The sequence below is a fragment of the Anoplolepis gracilipes genome, chromosome 5 (assembly GCF_047496725.1).
Source record: "Anoplolepis gracilipes chromosome 5, ASM4749672v1, whole genome shotgun sequence".
Taxonomy (NCBI): Eukaryota; Metazoa; Arthropoda; class Insecta; order Hymenoptera; family Formicidae; genus Anoplolepis; species Anoplolepis gracilipes.
The window spans coordinates 5,736,134-5,759,918 of NC_132974.1; the positions used below are offsets into that span (position 1 = coordinate 5,736,134).

At 35.5% G+C, this 23,785-nt stretch overlaps 2 protein-coding genes across 7 annotated transcripts in view; one reads left to right on the plus strand and one right to left on the minus strand.

Moving 5' to 3' along the window:
* Window positions 1-206: 206 nt before the first annotated feature.
* On the plus strand, window positions 207-8,643 carry LOC140665859 (tetratricopeptide repeat protein 39C). The gene is made up of 18 exons (XM_072892437.1): window positions 207-1,463; window positions 1,800-1,937; window positions 2,176-2,377; window positions 2,657-2,861; window positions 3,180-3,380; window positions 3,690-3,858; window positions 4,090-4,288; window positions 4,359-4,610; window positions 4,777-4,985; window positions 5,085-5,194; window positions 6,198-6,409; window positions 6,553-6,656; window positions 6,782-6,911; window positions 7,245-7,376; window positions 7,767-7,882; window positions 7,937-8,104; window positions 8,233-8,325; window positions 8,425-8,643. The coding sequence occupies exons 1-18, from the start codon at window positions 1,308-1,310 to the stop codon at window positions 8,539-8,541; spliced, it is 2,913 nt and encodes a 970-aa protein (XP_072748538.1). The 5' UTR covers window positions 207-1,307; the 3' UTR covers window positions 8,542-8,643.
* A 314-nt stretch (window positions 8,644-8,957) lies between these two features.
* Window positions 8,958-23,785, minus strand: part of Ca-alpha1t (Ca[2+]-channel protein alpha[[1]] subunit T) — a 49,247-nt gene continuing 34,419 nt past the window's right edge. For 4 of the 6 annotated variants that reach the window (XM_072893237.1, XM_072893240.1, XM_072893241.1 and 1 more), the window contains 18 exons: window positions 22,258-22,414; window positions 20,316-20,471; window positions 19,913-20,041; window positions 19,204-19,488; window positions 18,817-18,965; window positions 18,576-18,722; window positions 18,142-18,310; window positions 17,661-18,010; window positions 17,204-17,396; window positions 16,847-16,996; window positions 16,260-16,640; window positions 15,855-16,047; window positions 15,468-15,729; window positions 15,094-15,374; window positions 14,463-14,755; window positions 14,114-14,372; window positions 13,730-13,995; window positions 8,958-13,078 (listed from right to left, as the gene is read on the minus strand). In XM_072893237.1, the coding sequence (XP_072749338.1) occupies window positions 12,125-13,078; window positions 13,730-13,995; window positions 14,114-14,372; window positions 14,463-14,755; window positions 15,094-15,374; window positions 15,468-15,729; window positions 15,855-16,047; window positions 16,260-16,640; window positions 16,847-16,996; window positions 17,204-17,396; window positions 17,661-18,010; window positions 18,142-18,310; window positions 18,576-18,722; window positions 18,817-18,965; window positions 19,204-19,488; window positions 19,913-20,041; window positions 20,316-20,471; window positions 22,258-22,414 (4,774 nt within the window). In that variant the 3' untranslated portion in view covers window positions 8,958-12,124. The remainder of the gene's footprint in view (window positions 13,079-13,729; window positions 13,996-14,113; window positions 14,373-14,462; window positions 14,756-15,093; window positions 15,375-15,467; window positions 15,730-15,854; window positions 16,048-16,259; window positions 16,641-16,846; window positions 16,997-17,203; window positions 17,397-17,660; window positions 18,011-18,141; window positions 18,311-18,575; window positions 18,723-18,816; window positions 18,966-19,203; window positions 19,489-19,912; window positions 20,042-20,315; window positions 20,472-22,257; window positions 22,415-23,785) is intronic. The other 2 variants (XM_072893242.1, XM_072893239.1) reach the window with 1 other exon arrangement.

The window sequence follows — 23,785 nt, forward strand, 5'->3', positions numbered from 1 at the left end:
TGTGTGTATATCATATTATCATATTATCCTAAATTATTGCGTAAACCAATATTTATTATAAAATTGAATAATTCAAGCAAACGTGTTTGCAAATGTTTGAAACTATAGAAGGATTTTGTTAAAATATGCTTTTTCTAGACATTTTTCATATATTTGTTTTCATGTTTTTTGAATTTTTATATAAAATTGTATGCCAAATATCCTGGCTTTTTTGTGTTTTCTCGTTCTGTGCGTGTTCAGGGTCACAATCTCACATTTCTCGGCGAAAATCAATAATACATGTATATATCTGGAGAGAAGGTGGTGGCAGCAGCACTGCGTTTCTTCGACAGAGTTTAGTCAACCCGATGCACTGCGGGGATACAGTTCGTGGTTTCAGCGTGTTGTGTGCACTACGGTTTGCGCACAGTTGTACAACACTTGCAATCTTTTTCGAAAAATACATATTACACAATACCCGATAACTATCGAACTGTCATGAGAAACGGCGTTAAAATTTTACATCCCATTTAAAGAGGGTGGTTCTTTCTGCAATCTATATTTATACTCTTGCATTTAGATGAGAGTGAAAATGTATTTTGGTTCCGGAAATTTCAAGAAATAGGAGTCCTCAATGAAGAATTCTGGCGATTTATTACATCTCGTATTTAAGTGTTATGAAAAGAAAAGATTAAAATAGAAGAAATAAAAATGTATTAATAGAAATTGCAAAGGATTACGATGACAGAAGTTACATAACAAATGCACAAGTGGCTTGAATTCTTTAATCGCATCAAGAGCATTTATTTGTGTGATAATTTTGTTATATAAAAAGAATATAAGTTCGTCTTATTCGCTCAATATAATGCTTCGAACCAAGCAAAAAAAGAAAACCATTATTATTTTATACAACATTAATACTTAATGTTACTAAGAGGAATGTCGCAATCCTTAAATATGAAGGACACGTTAAAAGCAGTTTTTTCTTCTCTACAATCTCTACAAGGAAAAAATGCAGGGTCTATGAAGATGTTTTGTATCACTTCTAATACTGATGATAGCACGATCGCAAAGCAATTATTACTCTCGTGACGTAAATGATTATATTTCGTGAACTATATTTTTCCGTAATTGTCGAATTTATTTCTCGGAACATATAAGTCAACAATTATTTAGCATGCTCGCAAAAATAAGTGACCTTGATACGAATCTCGACTGACGAGTCTCGCGTGCTGGAAAAATGCTGTCCACTTGACGAACATGTGGCCAATAGATTCGCAAAAGATTTTTATCATCTAAATATCATCCTAAAATCATTTTCGAACATAATGGCGACAGGGGAAGGCTCGACGAAGGAGTGGAACGTCGCTAGAACCGGTATCTCCCTGTTGTTGAACAACAAAATCGAGGAGGCTGAGACTCTGTTTACCGAGCATCCTCATAGCTTTCATGTCAAAGCCGGCCGCTGCTTTGTCCTCTTCATGGTATGTAATCGCGTGATGAGGCGCATATCGATTCCACAATACGCTCCGACGAAGTATACTTTAACATCTCAAGGCCGCGAAAGAATGTTGTTACCTAATCGGTTTTATTAATAAATAAAACATAATCATCGGAAAATAAAAAATCAATACTAATCTTTAGTATAGGCAGATTAGATGAAGAACTATTTTAAATCCATACCGTATTTCATGAAACAACGTGAAGAAATAAATATGATTCGATTTATAAGATATACAAAATAAGCTATGGATAATAAGATATGTATATGAATGTTTTAATGTTTGGTAATTTCTAATGTAATTTAATGAATATTACAGAATGCCCTGATGACTTTCGAAGATGATAAGCTTCAGCAAGCCATGTTATTGCTTAAAGATATGGAGCGGGAATGTGCGAGTGATATTGGGTGGCTAAAATCCATGAAAAGTAAAGTGTTTCGAGTAGAAGAGACCGACGTAAGTGTTTTCTTCGTGGGTTATTAATATAATTCATTTGCAATTAGTTTGAATTTTCATGATGTACATAGAGGCACAGAGGAAAGAATCGTTATAACTAATTATGACGATAAAAATTAAAATCAATATAAAAACAAAATTTTGCGAACATTTTTGTACGTATATCAAGACTATTGAAGAGCAAGATTACTGGATTTAAGTCGATTAAATAGAGAAATAATTAGAAAACTAATTTTAGAAGGACTATGTGAATAAGTTGGAGCGTCAGATCGTTCTAGCAGATTCGCAAGTTTGCTCGGCCATATTAACGCTTCTCCAACAAGAGCTAACTGGATATGTACGTGGTGGTTGGATGCTTCGGAAAGCTTGGCGAGTTTATCAGCATGCGTATAGTCAGATCTCACAGCTATATCGTCGAACCTTTGGTACAAATCCGACGGGTGTGTCATTACATTTATATAATTCGTTACTCGTGGAAAGATTTCGAAAATTAGAATTTTAATCGTAGTAGCTTATTTTTATCGTAGCAGAGGTATTTTTTTGCAATTAAGCCTATATAATAAAATTTTAATTTATTATTAATTGCTAAGCGCAGTAGCATAACGAATTGATAAATTAATCATAATTTAAAGTTTAATAATTATTTAATATTATAATTATATTATATAAGAAAACACAAATTTGTCAGGCACTTTTAATAATTTCGCTACTTTTCCTAGGACTCGTCAGCCCGTACTGCGGTACTCCCACGAGCAACGGATCCTCTCTGCAGAGTCCGCAAAGTCCAGAGTCTTCGGAATGGTCGATACCCTCCTGCAACGGTTACGTGAACAACATGACACCCGTGTCGTCGCCATCAGGTCTGCGAAGCTCTCTATCAATGTTCTTCTCGCTCACTGGCATCACGTCCGAACAACAGACACCGTAATTGTTGTTTCTTCTTACAAAACTTCTCGTTTCTTTTCGCCCTTTGTCCACTGTCCTTTCCGAGAGAAAGAGTCCGCTGTCGATTGCCTATCGGCAACTTATATTCCGCGTGTAATCTGTTTACTCGATATCAACGATCCGTAAACTCGCGCTGATAAACTCACACACTTGCTTCGCGCACTTGCTTCGCGCACTTGCTTCGCGAAAAATTGTGCAGCTAGCTTGGGTCACCTTGCTTCGTTCCTTAGTTCACACGTTTAAATTTGTGCAGATCTTAGCATTGAAAATGTAATTGAAACGAAATACATTTCGCAGCTTCGTGGAGCCTACGGAGGTGACACGTTTAATGTCGGCCGCAAGTTTCGGTTACGGGATATACCAGTTATGTGTGAGCCTTTTGCCACCGTCCCTGCTAAAGGTGATCCACTTTTTGGGCTTCGAGGGTGATAGACAGGCTGGTCTTACCGCCCTCATGTATGCACGACTCAGCGAAGATATGCGCGCACCACTTGCCACGTAAGTTTATCATAAATATAAAAAATATATTCCTCTAAATATAATTTTTTTACAAAACATTGTGCAGACTTATTAGATATTTGTATAAGATATTTTTTTAAGAACATGATATTTATCGCTGCTGTTTTCTTCAAATCTTAATTTTTTTTATTTATTATAATTGATTAATTGATTGTATAATACATTACACGTTAATAAATGTATCTATTTTTGTATTTATGTATTATATATTTTAAAATATATTTTATGTACACACATACAATATGCGACTAGTCGATCGGTCGAAAATATATTGCAATTTTATTTTAGACTGTCTCTCCTTTGGTATCACACAATCGTGCGTCCGTTTTTCGCACTCGACGGTTCCAATGTAAAAGCGGGCGTCGCAGTAGCAAAACAGCTGATAGCTGAATGTCATACCGAATTTCATAACTCTGCACTCTTTCTTTTCTTCACCGGTAGAGTGGAACGTCTAGAGGTACTAATAAATTAACCAATTAATTATTAAACAGACAGATGCATTATCTTATTTATTTTATACCAAATAAATAAGATTTCTTATTTATTTGATATAAAATGTTCCTTTTTATACATCCTTTTTTATTTTATTATAGTATTATATTTTGATTTTATGACTATATTATTAACATTTTATACATATATATTTTATTTTTTTATTGTTATATGATTCAACAATGTTGTCTTGTAGTCAAATGTCAATGGAGCTCTCGAAGCGTACGGCAAAGCTGTGGAGATTTCAACTCAACGTGAAATCAAATTACTATGTTTGCACGAAGTGGCTTGGTGTCATCTCATACGTTTGAGCTACGAGGAAGCGTATCGATCCTTACTGCAATTGCAACATCAGTCTAGGTGGTCCAAGAGCTTCTACGCGTATCTAGCCATGGGTAATTTCCCCATTTTGATGCCTGAATAAAAGCAAACTCAGATTTCTTTATTATAGTATTATCATTACAGTCTGTTGCGGAGCAAATGGTAAATTTGACGATCTCCTAACGACTTACGATAAAATACTTCACTGGTTCCATGAGATGAACAAGGAGACGCAACTCGGCGCTTTCATTCTGCGTAGAGTGCCGAAACTCATCGACAAGGACACCGGGCGTCCTTATACAATTCTGTATTATAGACTGCTCGTATACGAATTATTGTATTTATGGAATGCCATGCCGTCCTGTACCACCGAATCGCTGCGTGGAATATTATGGGGTAATAATCAATTGATTTTTGATCATTGCTTCTCGATAATCAATAAAATCTCAAGTAATATAAAAATTAAAGAAACGACTAAATAATCGAGACTTTATTTTTAATTCGATTCCTTTTAATTATTTGTATCACAAAATTTTTTTTATATCTAACTCTCTATTATCAGAGTGTAAGAAAAATCATTCAGAAGAACCGATGGTGGGTCTGGCTGCTCTCTTGGAAGGTGCAGCGTCTTTCTATTTGGGAGATACTGAAGCAGCTATTAAAAGTTATCGAAATTGTTTGAAACACAGGTATCCGTCCAACGACGAGTACGATCAACACGTTAGTGCATTTGCTCTTTACGAACTGGGAAATAATCTTTGCAACAATAACGTAAGTATGCCGAATGTATACATTCACTATCTGCGTCGAATTTTTTTACATAATTATAAATTTGTCTACTTTGATTATTTCTATGATTTTTCATTTCAGGATCCCAACGAAGGCAAAAGTTTCTTATTAAAAGCACAAACTCAATATAGAGATTACGACTTTGAAAGTCGACTCAATGTGCGTATACATTCCGCCCTGAAAAATATACAGTGACCTCAATTTATAATCGTCCAATATTACATTATAATGTAAAATAGCCTTAACAACAAGAAACACATTTACGTTCCATGATTTCGTTAGTAACATTTTATGTGCATTTTATTTAAAAATATATCTTTCAATTAGCAATAAAGATCGATACAAAGAGAAGATTAATAATGCAGACAGTCTATATCCGTAGCTAAGAATATAATTTTATGGTTGTTTATTTTTATTTTTATTTTATTAATATTATGCTATATACATGTATATATACATGTATTACGTACGTATATGTACGCGTATAAAAGAATATTAATATAAGAATTCTACATTAAAATGTCAAAGATAAAAGAAAGCACACACACACACAAATGAACATGATTACGTCTTGAAATTTGTTATTTATAAGACGGATTTTATTTATAAAAATATATATGCTAACAATAAACTTTCCAATAGACAGTTATTAATTCATATAAAATGAATATTTCCTTCCTCTAGAAAAATATGTCAAAGGAAAAAAATAGGCAAACGAACTGGATCGCATCTCTTGTTGCACGATTGTTTATATAAATTATTTACTCGCATAATCATGTATATATTACATGTATTATATACATTTAATAATATCTGTATACTCACCTTGTATATATATCCTGTATATCCATAGGTAACAAAAAATAGTGTATGACAATATATTTGAACGTTTCATCAAAATGGAATGGAATTTTTCTTTCCATCTAAAATTATTATTATGTCACTTGCACTTTATTTTGCATTTTATACTGCTTTTTTCGCTCTTTATATGTGTATTTTCTTTTCTTTATTTTTTTTTCTACATTGTATAAGTATATACAGCAATTATTTTGAAAATTGCTTTTCATTTTTTTATAATATCGATTACGTATAGTTTGTAGTAGTTGACGTGTTGATTCAAACTTTGACATATACCTTTAGCGAAACACGTGCGATTACACCATAAGAAGCATTACCAAAATCTGAATGAATTAATTTTTATCAACTCTCCTTGACATTTGCTCTTCTTCATATTTTGAAAACGCTTCAAATACTAGTGCATAATGAAAAGGCGCTAATGAGTGCGCGAAATACCTTTTGTTGCTTTAACGCAGGAAATTATCCTTCAATCAGCTGCAATCAACGATCCGCATGGTACACGAAATTAGTCAAACCTTTCGTTTTCTGCGTCATCACATCAATGCTCGGTATGTTAGAATTTGATTACTCAAATCTCCTCTCTTGCTAAAAGTTTTAGTAACTTTTATTTATTTACATAGTCTTCCATACATAATGAATGTTATTAAATTTCAATTCAAAAAGTTAATTTTGTAAGAGCTTCCATTTATAGCAATGTCCATATCCCATATTTGCGATAAATATTCCGTTAGTGGGTCATTCAAGATGATCAAGGCAGACTTGGGAAATCTGAGAGCTCATTTAGGAACTCTCTCGGTAATTATTCGCTAATAAAAATGATTTTATGTGTCAACAATAATTTGTTATAATTTTCTTTTACTTTAATTATTATATATACAAAGTAATTAAACTCTCTGTTGATTTTGTAAAAATTTCATTAGCTGGAAGTGAAAAACGTAATGGAGATGCGCGATGAATTGAAAAGCAAATTGAAGGAAGTGGGCAATGTGATTCCGAAAATGTCAGAAGCTATTCTCAATCTGAGGAACGAAGTATCCGAGGGTAAGAAAGGTGCGATGTGTAAATGTTGACCGGATATTGCGCCCGGTGCAGTGGCATTTCTTTGACGTCAAAGATATTGATTAAATAAATAGAGCGACATGTTGCACAGCTTATTTCCATATCGACAGATTCTCGTTTGTGACAAAATAAAAGCCTTTCTCTCTCTCTTTCTCTCTCTCTCTCTCTCTCTCTCTCTCTCTCTCTCCCCCCCTCTCTTTCTCTTTCTATTATTTACGTGCATATGACTATTTGGGTTATATTTTTATTTTTATCTTCAACAAAATCATATTACCAGCTATCTTTTGCCAGTTATTAATATTTATCGCTAATATATTGCAATAGAAATGAATCTGCATACAAAGAACTTGCTGAAGGCTCTATCATTGGAAACCGTCAAGGATATGATGAAAAATGAATTACAGACGTATGACGCCGATAAAACTGGAAGAACGGATTATGCTCTTGAAAGTTCAGGTTTTATTAAACAGTCTATTTTTATTTAACTTTTTCTATACCTAATGCATTAATTAAAAAGGCGGTCTTATGACCTGTTAATAATCTCATGCGTAAAAAGTGGCCTTTAAACTTCCTTTTTTTCAGCTCTTCACGATAGAAAAATATAACACACTTTTATAATAACAATTCATTCTCTTTTTAAATATATAATTTTTCCTAAAATTATATATCATTTTAATCTCAAATATTGTATGTATATTACGAAAAATGATATGTAATAAACTTCTCTGCAGCATATATAATTATAAAATTGCTACTTTTTTTTTAACTAATATTTTATTAATAAAAAACTGACACATATAATCACGCATCTTTTCGAAACATTATCATTCATATTTTTATACGTAGGTGGTATGATCCTTTCGACACGAGACACCGAACCCTATTCGATCGGCGCACCTGTACTCAATCTGTTTGGCATACCGCTTTGTCAGCAGCAAAATACACCCCGAGCCGTGATACAGGTTACTTAAATATATCTAATTTCATTATTGTTCTGACCCGAAAGTATTCACCAGACCGGCGTTTTGCCGGGCGAATGCTGGGCCTTCAAGGGTAGCCGCGGCAGCGTAGTGATCCGACTACTTGGTCAAGTGCACGTATCCGGGATCAGTCTGGAACATATTTCCCCGATGATATCCCCCACTGGGGAAACCGCCACAGCTCCTAGAGATTTTTCCATTTGGGTAAGCCGACTTTATAACATATATGAATAGCAAATAGTTTGTGACATGTCATATATTGCAATGTATATCCTGTTTTTAATGTGTATATTTATTCCTGTAAACAGCTGTATGCGTACATGTGCTTTTAGGGTTTGACAGATCTTGAAGATGAGAAGCCTTTCTCATTTGGCACATTCACGTACGATAATACTGGTCCTCCGTTGCAGTACTTTGAAATCCAGGTAAAACATTGGTTACTTTTAATTAATATTTGTTAAAAAATTTAATATATTGTCAATTTTTTACTTTCAATTATATGAAATAAAAAATTAAAACTGTAGGCTCGAGCGGAAGAAGCGTACGAGATAATCGAGTTGAAAATCCACTCTAACAGTGGTAATCCAGAGTACACGTGTACTTACAGAATACGAGTGCATGGTACGCTTAATCGAATATGAGTATGAATTCGAAACACAACACAGATATTTGAAAATTATAATTTTTTTTAAGTTATGTAAACGCATAAAATATAATTTAAAAAGAAACTGTGTGTAGACGAATTAACTACGTCAAAAGTTAATAAATATAATATATCGAAATTCATGAATTTAATTTGTGCAAAGGTTTTAAAATATCAAATTAATATTTAATCAACTGTTCCATCCTTAAACCTTCTTCTTAAACGAAATATAACTTAGAATGGATTTTTTTTCATACTAGTTTATAGAAGATTTTTGTGAAATGAATATAGATATTAACTAAACGTTGCCGCTTGATATCAAAGAATCCGTTATCGCGATAATGTAATATTAATCAAGCTGGATGTAAAATAAGGATTGTGGACTTTTAATTGTTTAATAAAAAGAACGGATCATTTCAACGTAATCGTCGCTCGATTTATTACATTTGTACATATTTAGTTCTCCTCTGACTCTGTTATTTCGAACCTTTCCTCACGCGTTCTCCGTCACACACACGTACCCTACATTCTGTCATACCTCCCCGGCTTCGTGTGATGAAGTAAAACGTGAAAATTTCACATTTCACCAACCATATCGGGCGCATACACGCAGAACATCAGGCAAACACGAAGGACGCTCCCCCGGCGGTGTTATGTGGACACCGACCGTTATTACGTTTATCATTATCGTAATTAAAATAGTATGTTATACATCTGGAGCCGGCAACCCGGCCCGGTTTTTGCTTCTTTGTTTTGTTTAATTACAGCTTAGTTTCTCTTCCCTTCTAATTCGACGATTACGCGCACTGCCTTCTCTACAGGCGAAGAACAGACTCGAGAGGCACACACGCTGCGAGTTTCGATATACGATATTTCTCTCAATTAACGCGTGCACACGTATTTAGGATCGTATGACTAATGATTTTTTACTTTCCTCTGGCCTCTTTTTTTTTTTTTTTTTTTTTTTTTTTAACCGATGTGTTTCTATGTTATTCTCTTTTGTTTTGTAGCACATAGGTAATTGTCGGACTATCGATACGTGTGCAGCTGTAATCGGCGAATTCGCGCACAATCGCGATCGGCGCGTGTCTAGAATAACTATAATTCGGAGGTCAGTCGTCTAACGCTATCGAGCTATCGAGAGCCGGTCGTGGTGCCGAAGAGACGCGCATACATGTACGTAAACACATGGATACGTAATTATCTCTCTATGTACTTCCCTTAAAACGTCTAACATGATCCGTTGATAACGATTTCGAGCGGCTCCTGGCTTTTCTGTAAACTTGCTATTACTTTTTGCATCGTCTCCAGTCGAGGTTTATCACTAAAATGACCAAGTCAATCATTTAAATCTTAATCTTTAAATAATTTTTTAAATAAAAGAATATAAAGTTTTTATAATTTTATTTTCTCAATTCTTGTAAAATTTTCAATTTTTATCTTCTTTCATATAATAATATAATAATATTTTTCATAAGTTTCATATGTCAAAGTTCTATAAATTACGAATTACATATTTTAATTAAGTAAAAATATTTAAATATATTGATATATTTTAAAAAGCCATCTTTAGAACTAATTGACTGTAGAAGTATAATTATTCGCAATAGAAAATAAAAAATCGAGATATTAAAATTAATTTGTTACATAGTGTAATTTTTCTCCATATTATGCACATGCAAGAAATCATTCTTCTTGTAATTATAAAAATTCTCAGTCGTTCTCGTGTTAAGCTCAACTTCATGAATCATCACGCGTTTGTGTAACATTTTTTTCAACGTTTGAAGGAATTGCTGTCAAACGTGACACGTCGCAGGAACTTTGCTCGACTCGAAATTTTGTTAGACTTTTTAAACGAAACACAATATGTCGATCGAGCGAGCGATCGATCGGTCAACGATTACTACTAGATTTTTTTTCTTCAAAGCAACGCGACGCGCCGGGCGGGCGTTAACGTATGATTTTAACGACTATACCTTCGACCCGACGAAGGGTGTAGGACTCGTCGGTCATCATTTCGCAATTAAGAAAACGCGGGCACCACCACCGCACGAAGGTTCGTCAACGTTCGTAAAAGGCATAGAGTTGTTTACTTTTACTTTTTTTTTCTTGTTAGATTTTTACTTCGATAATCGTTAAATATATTACCGCACGCGGTAGTATCAAAATAAACCACACCAAGTGTAGAGTATAGAATATTCGTAGGTGTATATGTATGTACAGTATAGAGTTTCTATTTATCTCTGCTTTGTCTCTCTATATTTTAATTCCCCGCGAAAGCCACCTCAGCATTGGTTTTCGTTTTTATTAAAAAGTCAGCTACGTTTCCTAAATTGTTGCTGTCACTGTTGTTGTTGTTGTTGTTACTGCTGCTGTTACTGCTGCTGATGTTACGGTTTTATATTGATATTTGCCGTTACCGTTAGGAAATACACTACGATTAAAGTATATCACAGATGTCAACGAGAAGAACGCTCTAGTTGAAAAGAGTAAATTCAACGAAACGAAGATAAATCACGAGTTTCGGACGCCGATTATCAATAATTCCCACAATTGATCGATCAAATTTCTAAAATTCTAGCCAAAAGAAATTACACTATAAAGATCTAACGCTCTATAGATATATTATTTCAACATTCAAGCGTATAGGATTAAGAATAATTATTATATCTTTCTTGGATTATATATGAAGAGAATTTTAAATTTAGATTTACATATAAATTGAAGTAAATTTAGATTTACATACAAATTCAATTATCCTAGTTAAAATATCTAATTATGATGCTCACGTAAAGTTTACATCATAATTTAATTAATTAATCAGTCAAATGACAAAAATATAATTTATATCGATCGATTGTAGACATGTTTGATTTTCAGTCGGTCTATCCGCGTGAGAACTCGAGAAGAGTTAGAGAATAAGGAAAGGCGAGATAGTGTGGTCCAATTAATTGCAGTTTTGTCGCGTAGACCCGACAAAAAGATCTCTTCTAGCTATAAACTACTGAAATTCTCTCTCTAATTTTTATCGACGCGATCTACGTCGTTCTTCTTCCTACCAATTCCTACGGATCGACTTCCACGACACTTTGAAAACGGAACACGAGATCAGTTCCGTTGGCAATAAGAGATTGTCATAGGTTTTCAAGGTTGCGCGTTACATGCGCGTTACATGCGTACGTTTTAGCGTAGCCGTTTCTTTTTTTTTTTTTTTTTTTTCGCTACTCATCGATAAATTCCCCTGATTACGTCATTTCTCGTTTGCGCAATCGTATCTCGTTTACACGATTCGCGGGGTATGTTTCTTTCATACTCTCTCTAGCTGTTCTCGGACAACAATCTTTCTAAATATTCGACTGGTTCATTTATTTTTTTTGGCAAGTTCGCGGCGGCGAAGTGACTAGAATATAACGACTATATTGTCATGCACTACAGTCTTTCTTAGAGCCCTTTTACAAATCCCTCCCATGCGACCTTTCGATACCATGGTATTTTCCGCCCTATGGTGTATTGCCTGCAAAATCTCCTGCCGCCACAGTACATACATCTAGTAGAGACTACTTGGACTCGTTCGCTCTGCATTAAGAGGGATCCAACGGTCCATCGGCGGAGGACGGTCTCTCGGATGTCTCCTTGTTTTCGTCCGTGCCATTGTCAGCACCACCGTTGCCTCCACCACCACCGTCTCTCATTGTCGTAGCGGAAGAGACGGTGGTCGAGGCGTCCTGGGTCTCATCGTCGCGGGTCAATCTGCCGCCGCGCCGCCGTCCGTTGCTACTGCTTGCCGAGTCTGTGTCGTCCACGTAAATTCTCACGTCGGATCCAATAGCGCCGCCCTCACCGATATGCACTCCGCCGCTTCCGCCACCGCCGTTCTTGCTACCATTGCCACTACCACCGTTTCGGCTACCGTTGCCGCTACCACTGCTGATACTACCGGCAACGCTGATGCTGGCGACTGCACTGAGACTGCCGGTGCCGGTGCTCTCGCTCACGTTGCCACAGGGCGACGGGACTTCGTCGGATCTTTCCTCGGTGGTGACGTAAATGTGGCTGTAACCCTCGCCGCGGATCATCGCGCTGTATTGATCACTGGCGATGCTGGCGGTGGCGGACGCGGCAGTGACATCGTGTGTCGTCTTCAACTTGGACGGCCTCCTCTCGTTGATGACGGACTGCACGTCGAGGTCGTCCTGGGTAGCCGCCGTCGCCTTCGATTTCGGCTCTTCCGGTCGAATCTTGCCGCCAGCATAACCGTTCGCGATGCTGAGGGTCCGTGTGCTACTACTGCCAGCTCCTGCACTTGTACTGTCTGGCGACGGCGACGCTGATTGTGTGTCGCTGGATGTCCGCCGGCTCATCGTCGCCTTGGACGGGTAGATGTCAGCGGTTGGCATGAGATAACGATCACTGGTCAATTTCGGCGGAACGCTCAGGGTGCTACTCGAGCCGGTTGAAGTGACCAGCGAGGAGCTCGTCGGCGGTTTACTTACACTCAACAGAGACTTGTTCTCACGCGTTTCGCTGGTAGTCACCTGTAAAATCGATGTGCAGGTAGAATCAATGTGTTACCTTTGATTTTAAATGTTAGTTTTTCAACACAACATTTTTCTATTAAGAATTTTAATTAATACTATACCAAATCTTTTACCGAGAGAATTTCAATATATATATATATGTATACTATATTGTATAATTTTTTTAATGATAACTTTGATTTATAATTTCGAGAAATTCAATCAATTAGGATGAGAAATATAATTTCTTTGAGATAGCACATCTAGTCTTTTGTTTACAAAACATATTGTTACGTCCGCAGGGGTGAGTTTCGATATTTATCGAAGTACGCGCGACGTAACCGATCCTCGCGGACTCCACGGAATAAAAGGAACACTTTTATAATGATACGAGAACTTTAATAACGAACACAACAATAACAGAACGCACAAATACATATATTATATACGATTAATAATTAAATATCGCGAAGCTGTCAAAACGCGTTCACACAGCATGACAGTTCACTAAGATCTCGAATGTCCGCTATTGACAAATTGATATTCGCGCTGTCAAGCAACAAATGTCTGTTTTGCCGCCACGAGAGATATGACATCGAGGCACGGGAACGCCAAGCAGGACGTAACAATATGTATAAATTTACATGATCGAAATATATGACTTTTCACCTGCAACTTTTGACGTTGTACGTGACTGGTATCTTGACTAGCGACGCCATAGCTGTGATGTGGAATAATTCGAGGCACACTCAGGTTGCTCACTGGTTTCTCGAAGACTTCGGCGACCTCGAAATGCATTGGCAATAGTGACCTTCGTTGGTGATGGCTCGAATGGAAGGTTTGCCTGCGTTTCGATTTAAACTTGGACGGTCTTGAACTCGAATGATAATACGAACTTCGACGTTTCTCGTCCAAGGACACAGAAATCGAGGCGTCTGGAAAACAATGGATTAATTTTATGACGAAAGACATGATGATAGAAGAAAGAAATATTGCAATAATCGATACGCCAATAATCAACATATCAGTTAGAATAATCGGTAATATTCTTACCATCGATGTGTCTCTCCCTCGGTGGATTGTAAATAAAATTTGCAGGCAAGGACCGAACTTTGGCCAATCCTGGCCTCGCGGGTAATTTTAGGTTCCCCACCATAGATACGCGCTCTTTGTCTTCATCGTCTTCATCGTCATCTATTCTACCGTTCATCGCTATGTCATCTTCATCTTCTTCCTCTACTTCAAGAAGCTCTTCCTGCTCGGCGGCTAATTCTCTCTCCAATTGTACTTCCATATCAAGCTCGTCTTCCATCTGGAATTATAATAACATTTATTGCATTTCAAACTTTTATGGTCAAGATAAAAAACAAATCTATTATAAAATATTATCCGAAAACGTTACCTGTTTGTGACTTTCTTCCAGATGTTTCATTAGCACAGCAACGACGACATTCACCAGTACAAATTGTGCCATTAAAACAAAAATTACGAAAAATATTGGCGCGATAATAGTGCTCACGCAACAATTCTTGACGCAGTCTGCCGCATCGTCGCAATCATCCCTCAGCGTGTCCTTCATGATACCATTCCAGTTATCACCGGTGGCGACCCGGAAAAGCGTTAAGAAGGCCATGCCAAAATTACTAAAATGCGCATGTTCACCAAGACCTTGGCAAGGTATATCATCGTTGCATTCTGTGATGGAAAATTAGTGTCATTCGATTTAAATCAATCTGTCACTTTATAAAGCTTTTGATAGAAGATTGTATCCGTGTTTAATTTCTTGTGACAAACAAACAAAAAATATATTTAATTTATCACGAAAGCCAGTAATAAATAATTCATAAAACTTGCATAAATTTTTGTTGGCTATATAAATTATGTATAAGACAGATTCATTATTAATCAAAATATTAAACTTTAAAAGTTATTTTATCATGAAAGAAAGCAAAAAATTTTTCTAAATTTATTTAAATGGTCATTTTCACGTAATAGCTAATTAAGTTCATCAATCATATTGAATGGATAAATACCTAATCGACCGAAAAGTTCCACTCCTAGCGCGGCAAATATAAAGAAAAGCAAGAAAAACAACAGTCCTAGATTTCCAACTTGTGGTAACGCTTGCATCACCGTATCCAAAAGGGCACGTATACCCTTCGCCATTTTCAAGAGCTTCAACACACGAGCTATCCGTAACACTCGCATTACGCGAATTATTGTGGGATTAATAGGAATAATCTTAGATTCAACCTCTTCTAGCACGATGCCAACGACTGATAATATCACTATTCCCACATCTAGTTGGTTCCATCTATAATAAAGAAGCGTCGTTAGAACTGTAGAATCATCTTCTCCATGCTGTTGATAAAAGTTCAAAATATGTAAAAGAAAGACATGTGCTTACTTATCCTTTAGATACAGTTGCACACCGAGAGCGACAAGCTTCATGAAGGATTCTAGAATGAAGACGGCGGTGAAGAAATAATTAAAGATCTTTAACGCGTAGGTGAGCGCTTTCGGCATCATGTAAAATTCCATCGCCATCGTGACGACATTAAGCCCGATGACTGCGGCGATCGCCAGATCAAAATACTTGGACGTCACGACATTATGAACGAACAGCCGTGACTTGGAGTAGGTGGTGTAATACGGTGGCTCGTGCATCTCTGAAAACAATTACAATCAACATTGCACACACACACACACACACACACACCGGCATCTCTCGACAAGTAATCAGCTGCTGTGATATAAAAGTGGCATTGACCTAGCTGGGCCTGCGGCCACTCACTTCGTCTCTTTTTCTCCATCTGCAATGCACGTTTGGCCGCCCTACGTACGCGCTCTTCTTTCTCCTGCTCTTCGCGGCACCTGTGGAAATTCTCCACCACCACCCCGACGAACATATTCAGCACGAAGAAACCCACCAGTAATATGAACGCGATGAAATACAACAATCGCCATTCGGAATAATTTTCGATAGGCTATAATCAAAAGTTACGTAAGCAACATTTCTATTATTTTTATAGACGTGAATAATAAATCATAATATGATACTGCTTTTTAAAGATACTTTAAAATATATTTAAAAAGTTTTTAAAATATTTGTAATATAAGTTGTTAAAATATGTACTTATCCAAATTCTCACAAAGTCGAAGGAAAAGTATTTATTTCTACTGCGTGAATTTCTCTCACCTGTTGGTCGACGCCAACAGCGTCTAGACCGGTGTACATGATGTTTACCCATCCGTCTCGCGACGATAAGACGAACAACGACATGAGAGCTTTGCCGAGATCGTCGAAATTGTATTTTCTATTTAGCCACATGTTTCGCTTATCGGCCAGACAGTCTGTTTTATTGCGCACGTTTTTGATATCGGGACCTTCGCAATAGTAGAACGCGCCTTTGAACAGTTGTACTCCAAGGATACCAAAGATCACGAAAAACGTGCAGCAGATCAAAACGATGTTTCCGATGGGCCGCAATGAAGACAGCAATGTCTGAACCACCAGTTTTAAACCAGGTGCGCGATTAATGACTCGCAGGGGTCTTAATGATCTCAGTAATCTAAATACCTACGGTATTAAAAAAAATAATTGTAATTAGAGAAGAATGCATAAAATCAACAAAAGTTTAATCGTTAATGAATGTTTTGATACATTTATTCTCAGTAACGCGTCGGATAAATAAAAATAAAAATAGTATAAATGATACCTAGTAATAAATTAATATAATAATATACCTCCACATAATAAATTTTTAAAATGTGAGAATAGCTTACTCTTAGAATCCCAAATATTCTGGGACTACTCGATGAAAGCAACGACATCGATAAATCGATTATGGAAATGATAACGAGAGATCCGTCCATAATATTCCAGCCTGAAGTAAAATATGCATCTGGACCATAAAGCATACTCGTCGCGACAACCTATGACAAAATAATAACATAAATGTAAACGCGAATTATAATAATTCACAATTTTAATAATTTCTACTCTTTCTCATAATTATAATTGTAGAACAAAATTTTATTCAGAACATCAATTTTATTATATACATTCAGGGCATCAGCTTTATCATAAATTATTAGAAAAATATCTAATACATATCTGCAAAATAAAATCCCTACGTTTACCTTAACAAACATCTCGATGGCAAAAACGGCGGTAAAAAGGTAATTTGCAGATGCTAGAAAAACTCTTTCACGGCTGTCAGGTGGTATATTCGGTCGCTCCATCGCCAGAGTAATGCAGTTCAATCCAATAAATAGCAATACCACATTGTCAAACCACTTTTGATTAACGAACCATTGACAGAAGATACGAAACCTGCAATATTGAGAAATTTATAAGTCTCTTATATTTTCTAAATCGGCAAAAGATTTACTAATTTTTCGTTCAACTTCAATTTAAATCTATATTATTTTATCTCGCTCTTAATTAATTATCATATAAATATATAATACATTGATCATATAAACATTTCACTATTCTTTATTACTTTTTCATTAATATTATCTTTCGTCTATCCTTAGCCAAAAAACCTCTATTAATTAGATAGAAATGTATAGCTAAATTTTTTTATAATATTACCTATTATTGGGTGGGAATAAATACAGGGAATAATTGTCACGTTCCTGTAGGCAGCCCTTAGGTTCGAAGAACATGAATATCTTTTTGATTTTCTCGACGCTGCTCGCGCTTCCGTGGCCATTCGACGGCGGCGTCTGTTCGCCGCCCGTTCTCGGACACTCTTCTTCTTGTTCAGGAAGTCGTTTGATTCTCGGCAGTGGACCAGTCTCCATTGAAAGATTGTTGATCGTGCGTGGGGTCGAGGACGGCGCGAGCATCTCATCCAACGGCAACGTTTTCCTCGTGGACGTCTGAACGTTTTCATATCCGCGCAACGAATTCCTGCGCGAAAGCTCGCCGATCCATCGCATCTGGAAATTTAAGATATTAATGCAACAACAATGCAGAGCGTGTATAAATGTAAAAAAATTGATATTATATAATACGATGAGATGATAAAGTCGCAATTAATAGTTATCAAAGACGTTATGTCATCGCTTACCTGATTAGGCGTGATTGTGTAACGACGAATCGACCATGGGCCGTAACTTTCAAGCGAATTATTAGGACTCAAACTACGATTATTGCTTGTTAGGACGGTGGTTCGATTATTGGGCGCGTCGCGTTGCGTATCGTTTCTTATCGAACCATGCAAATAACCGCCATTAAAACTGTGAAAAATGGATTATGTATTACATATTTTTATTATTAATATTATTATATATATCTCGACATTTTTTAAATTACAATATATATTTATATTATTATTATTATTTCTAATATAAAACATGTGAATAAAAAAGGTGCCTTGTTACGTTTGTAAACTTTAAGGTAGTAGCTTTCTAAACTCGCCTGCTAAATTAGAACTAAAGGGTGTTAATGAATTATTCTTTTCTTTTAAATAATTCGCGATAAATAATGTTTCAATTGACTTACGTTGGATTGGATCCTACAATAGTACTGCGCCCATTATTGAGCACAGTGGTATGACCGGTGTGCTCGTCGTCACTTTGCGACCATCGTTTCCTCCGCAAGGATGGCCGTGACAAGCGCCACGAATAGCCCCTTTGTATCCTCGGCGGACTAAAGCGGAAAAAAAGCGGAAAAAAAGCGTGGTATCAGAAAAATAAATGCGCGACATTTAGAGAACTTAATTGAGAAACAATTACATAAATACCTAGAACTCGAGTCCCTCGTCGAAGGATTAACAACGGCTGTAACAAGGCTTATGCGTCTCGGGAATTGGCCAGCTATTAAGTTATTTGTCGGTATTTTGTTAGATACATCGGGCAGCTTTAACAATCCCGAGGGTATACTACACTGACTCTGCAAATACACAAAGCATTGTCGTCACATTATTACATTTTCTCTCATTACATTATTCTTTAATCTAATATTCTAATGAGGAATATGCGACAGAAACTTTGTAAATTCAAAATTGTACGAGACCTTCATTGAATTATTAATTATCTGATTGATATCTAAAATGGATATATTGTTAGATATTTAATCGCAACAAAAACTTGCCCTACGCAACCAGTCTATTATTGAAATGAAAACATACACCAGACCGATCGATGGATTCGATCGAAAGGGCAGCAGCGGGATAAACTGCTCGGCAATTGAGGTCTCTGTAGCCAACATCCAACGTGGTATTAGGGGAATCTTGAGGAGTTGCCGCTGTATGAGTGATTATCGGTGGTTGACCTGCCACACCCATCATTTTACTCTCTTTCTGAATGTTACACTTAGGCTCATCGATCCGTTGTTTCCACACGCTATTCTGCTTTTCCCTATTGTCCTTGTACTTTCTCAATTCCTCCGCGCTTTGCCACGAATTCTTTTGATCCTGCAAATCGCGCGAATGAAAACTGATGAAGCGTAAAGCCGAGAGAAATTTTGCGATCGGCGAAAATCTATTTATTATATAAATCATGTCGAGATAAAATAATATATATATATCTACGCATTTTTTCAAACAGTCGATATGTGAATAAATTTACAATGTAAATAGAAAATTATAAATTAAATATTTATATATTTTAACTCATGTGTACATTTACGACTCTTCAGAAAGGGTTATGACATTAAACTTTCCCTGTAAAGTGCTCCGAAGGCGTGAAGAGGAAATAATCCAAAATGGAAACAACTTTTGTCTCATCCTTCTTTCGATTTTCTTTGCTTGACAAAGAATGGAAAGTAAACAAGGGTAAAAAATCGAAAAAAAAGGAAGGATTTATTTATTAGAAGAGAGATTGCGCGAGCAATTATACCTGGGTATAAGTATCGCTATCAGAGATTGAATGTGATCCAGATATTCTCGACGACCCATCTTCGCTGCCTAATCCAGCAGCGATCCTTTTCGCCATTTCTCTTTGCTCTCGTTCTCTCCTCTCGTTTCTCTGCGAAATACAATCAATTATCAATCTTTCATTTTTGACACACACGTGTTCGTATACAATTATAAATCATCCTTCGTAAAAGTAAATGTATATAAATATATTGATGACTCGCAACGTAAAACGCAATCAATATGTCAAGACCTGATACAAGTCGAGAAAATAAATGTTATAAATTTATATGCAAGCATTCTCATATATCTTCTACAATGTGTATACTCACGTAAGAAATTTAATATTGAATAAGCAGAATGACATATTATTTTTTAATTCCTACCTCCGATGAGAAACCTTCGACAAGAATGGCGACGAGAAGATTGAACAGAACGTAATTGCCAAAGGTCATCAAGGCTACGAAATAAAGCGCAGCCCAGTGAGATGTCTTTTGCATACCGTTAAAAAGGACGACGTTCCAATCCTCCTGCGTAAGGATCTATATAAAAAGAAAAAAAGGGAAGAGATCTCCATTATATATATGATAGTATAAATATCTATATTTATTTAGAATAAGGCACATGATCGGCAAGACGTTTTTTTTTTCAATTTGTTAAAGAATATACTGTGAAAAACATGCGCTCGCATATAAATATCTTTTTTATATTTAATGAAGTTTACGAAAGTGAATTTTCATTAATTTACACAACACTTATAATATAACTAATAATTAAATAATTTTTACAACAAGCTTTTATGATATTTATTATTTTATAATCGTAAAATATCATTAATTTAAACATTGATATATCATTACGTGGTTATCAAAAGTTTCAATTATTTTATTTTACATATTGAATTATGCATTTTGTTACATAGATGCATTATATTTTAATGAGATATTGAAAAATACGAAAGAGAAAAACAATTCGATAGAGTTTGTGTGTACATAAACCACAATTAAACAGAGAATTCATTTTTTATTACATATAGATGTTTTGTAAAATATTTTTATTTTTTTCAATTATATTTGGACATACATGCAATTATGAAGAATCGACATACAAAGCAAGTCGGCGTTGTATTTGCACTGCATCCAAATTTGCATACTCGATAGAGACGCACAAAAAAACGTTTTGCCAACCAGTGTTGTAATACTTCGTAAATATGCATGCGTCGAGTTTTCTATCACGAATTTCTCTTTTTTTTTTTGCGAACCTTTCATATCTACACATGTAATTTGCCTGTCTATTATTATAAACTTTGTAATCTATTGTTAATCTACTTCTCCTTCTAGCCTGATAACGTTCCACGCTGCATAAAAATTAAGAATTACTGATACTTAAAAAAAATTAATTCAATATACTCCAAACAGTTAGTATTTAATATTGATAGGATCGTTAAATACATGCGCAATATATTGTAGTAATTATTAATAATAATGTCCCATCAATTCGATTTTTGCGCTTGTTATACAATGATATACAAAACGAGATAAGAACAATACAAACAATTAAAATACAACTGTTGACACTTTTGTTATTGACTATCAATATACTCGTTTTTACATTATAATACATAACAATTATTAACTGTACAACGATAAATTTAGGAGTAATCGACGACGTCATCAGACTGCATCGAGTACAGATGTAAACGGAACGGAAACACGTGATAGAAAGGCAGAAACTCGTTCGAGCGACTTTCCGCAACATAGTATACATTAGTTGCTTTATATGGATGATGTGTGAGCTGAATCGAGATTATACAACACACTCGTGGGTGGAATCGTCGTCGCGCAGTTTGATCTGCGCGAACAAACAAAATAGTAAACGTGAACGTCGACATGTATACGTATAAAACCGTTTGCACGCATGTAAATACAAAGCAACCATTAAAGGCTCCGCACACTCGGCACGGATAACAAAGAGACAAGAATTGACGAAGCGTAAGTGGGCTTCGGGAACGGGATCACACGTCGAAGAGGAAGAGGATTCGTTTTTGCTCAACACAAAGAAATATATATATATATATATATATATATATATATATATATATAAATATGACGGGGATCTGTACAGAGAAAGAGAGAGAGAGAGAGAGAGAAAGAAAGAGAACGTGTGGGCACGAATATATTTATGTAGGAGAAAAAGACCGTGCACGCAAAACACGTGGCACGTGGTAAAAATGTGACTACGTATGTATGTATATGTATGTCGCATTTAACACGTAAAAAAAAAACATTATATGTATATAGCGTATAAGAGAGGGGGGAACAGTGGTACCTGAAAGACAGTGACTAGTGCCCAGACGATGTCGTTGAAATGTTTGCGATCACAGCGACACAATGGGTGCCGCGAGACCACCTCGGCACAGGTGCAGGGCCGACTCCGGTCCGCCCACATGCAAAACTTACCCCCGAACAGGTACATCCCTAGGATGCTGCAACCGAGACAATCCGCTGGCCTAAAGTAGCCCCGAGATCAAGGACGGGGAGAGGTAGGATCGAACTGGAGTTTGTGACAGGACAGGATTTTCATACAATTCGTCGAGCAGCGTCTCCATTCTCGTCATACAGTATATTTTCTCTCATTCGAATGAATAATTATATGTATAATTGATTAACTTTTCGCTCGATCGTAATGGCAATGTAAAAAGCTATTGTCGCAAATGTTACGTCAGTGATAATCATATAAACGAAAATTATCCGAATGACATTATTAACATCAATCGTCAATTGGCATCTAATAGCTTGAAGTTGGTATGCAAAATATTATTTAAATAAAAAAATAATTTATATTTAAGTAATTATAGAGACCATTTCGAAATTTTAAATATATGTAATTCTATAATAACTTGATTTTTAGTTAAATTTTGCATGGCGCATTAAATTATATGATAAAAATATTACGTGAATCACTTTTATTCATTAATTTGTAATTCGTTATTTTCGTGCTTAAATGCTCTAAATTAACATTAAATCTGATCTAGATATAAAACTCACTTTTAAAAATACTTCTACAAAGAAAAATGTATATCTTTAGCTTTTACTAAATACGTACGTGTATGTATAACTCAAGATTTTTTGTTTTTTTTTTCTATATCTAACTTTAGTATTTTTATCTTATATTAAATCACATTGCCATTAAAACATTCAGATGCATGTAAACAAATTTAGTTACATATCAAATTAATATCTGAAGGATTAAATCTATTAATACAAAATCGAAAAGTTCCTCTTTTTAATCATAAAACATATTTTAACTTTTATACAATTTGCGTGTTTCGAAATATTTTAAAATTTCGAATTAAAGTTCTCAAACCATCTCTTTTACTTTTATGAAAATGCTCAAAATTTATTTTAATACGTTTATCTTCGAAAACGGAGACCCTGCGTATCGATAAGAGATTAAGCAATTGTGTTGGACAAAACAACGACTGTCACTCGAAGCTCGTACAGTCACATTCTGCAAGTTCGGCGTGTCTGTATATATATATATATATATATAAATATATGTATCTTGTACTTGCACAATATAGGTGAATGCGTGTAAAGTATATATAATAGGTATACATTTATATGGATTGTGAACGAATCATATTAGCTGTGTGCGGTTGTAACGGACTTTATACGACGGGACGGAATAAGGAATAAAAATCAAAGTTTAAAAAATTTACATTCCTTTTTCGGTAAAGAATAATTTAAAAATTCTTTACTTCAGTTATATTTACCCCTTCGTAAAATTGGCCGAAGAAACGTCAATTAAAAGTATAAATTACACATTTAATATGTTTTCATAATATTAATTTTCG

What these genes read in the sequence shown, in the direction of transcription:
- LOC140665859 (XM_072892437.1), top strand. Translation starts at nt 1,308, where the DNA reads ATGGCGACAGGGGAAGGCTCGACGAAGGAGTGGAACGTCGCTAGAACC. An exon ending in CTACGCGTATCTAGCCATGG is followed by an intron (nt 4,289 to 4,358) that starts GTAATTTCCCCA and finishes TTATCATTACAG; the next exon opens with TCTGTTGCGGAGCAAATGGT. An exon ending in CGTCATCACATCAATGCTCG is followed by an intron (nt 6,410 to 6,552) that starts GTATGTTAGAAT and finishes TTCCATTTATAG; the next exon opens with CAATGTCCATATCCCATATT.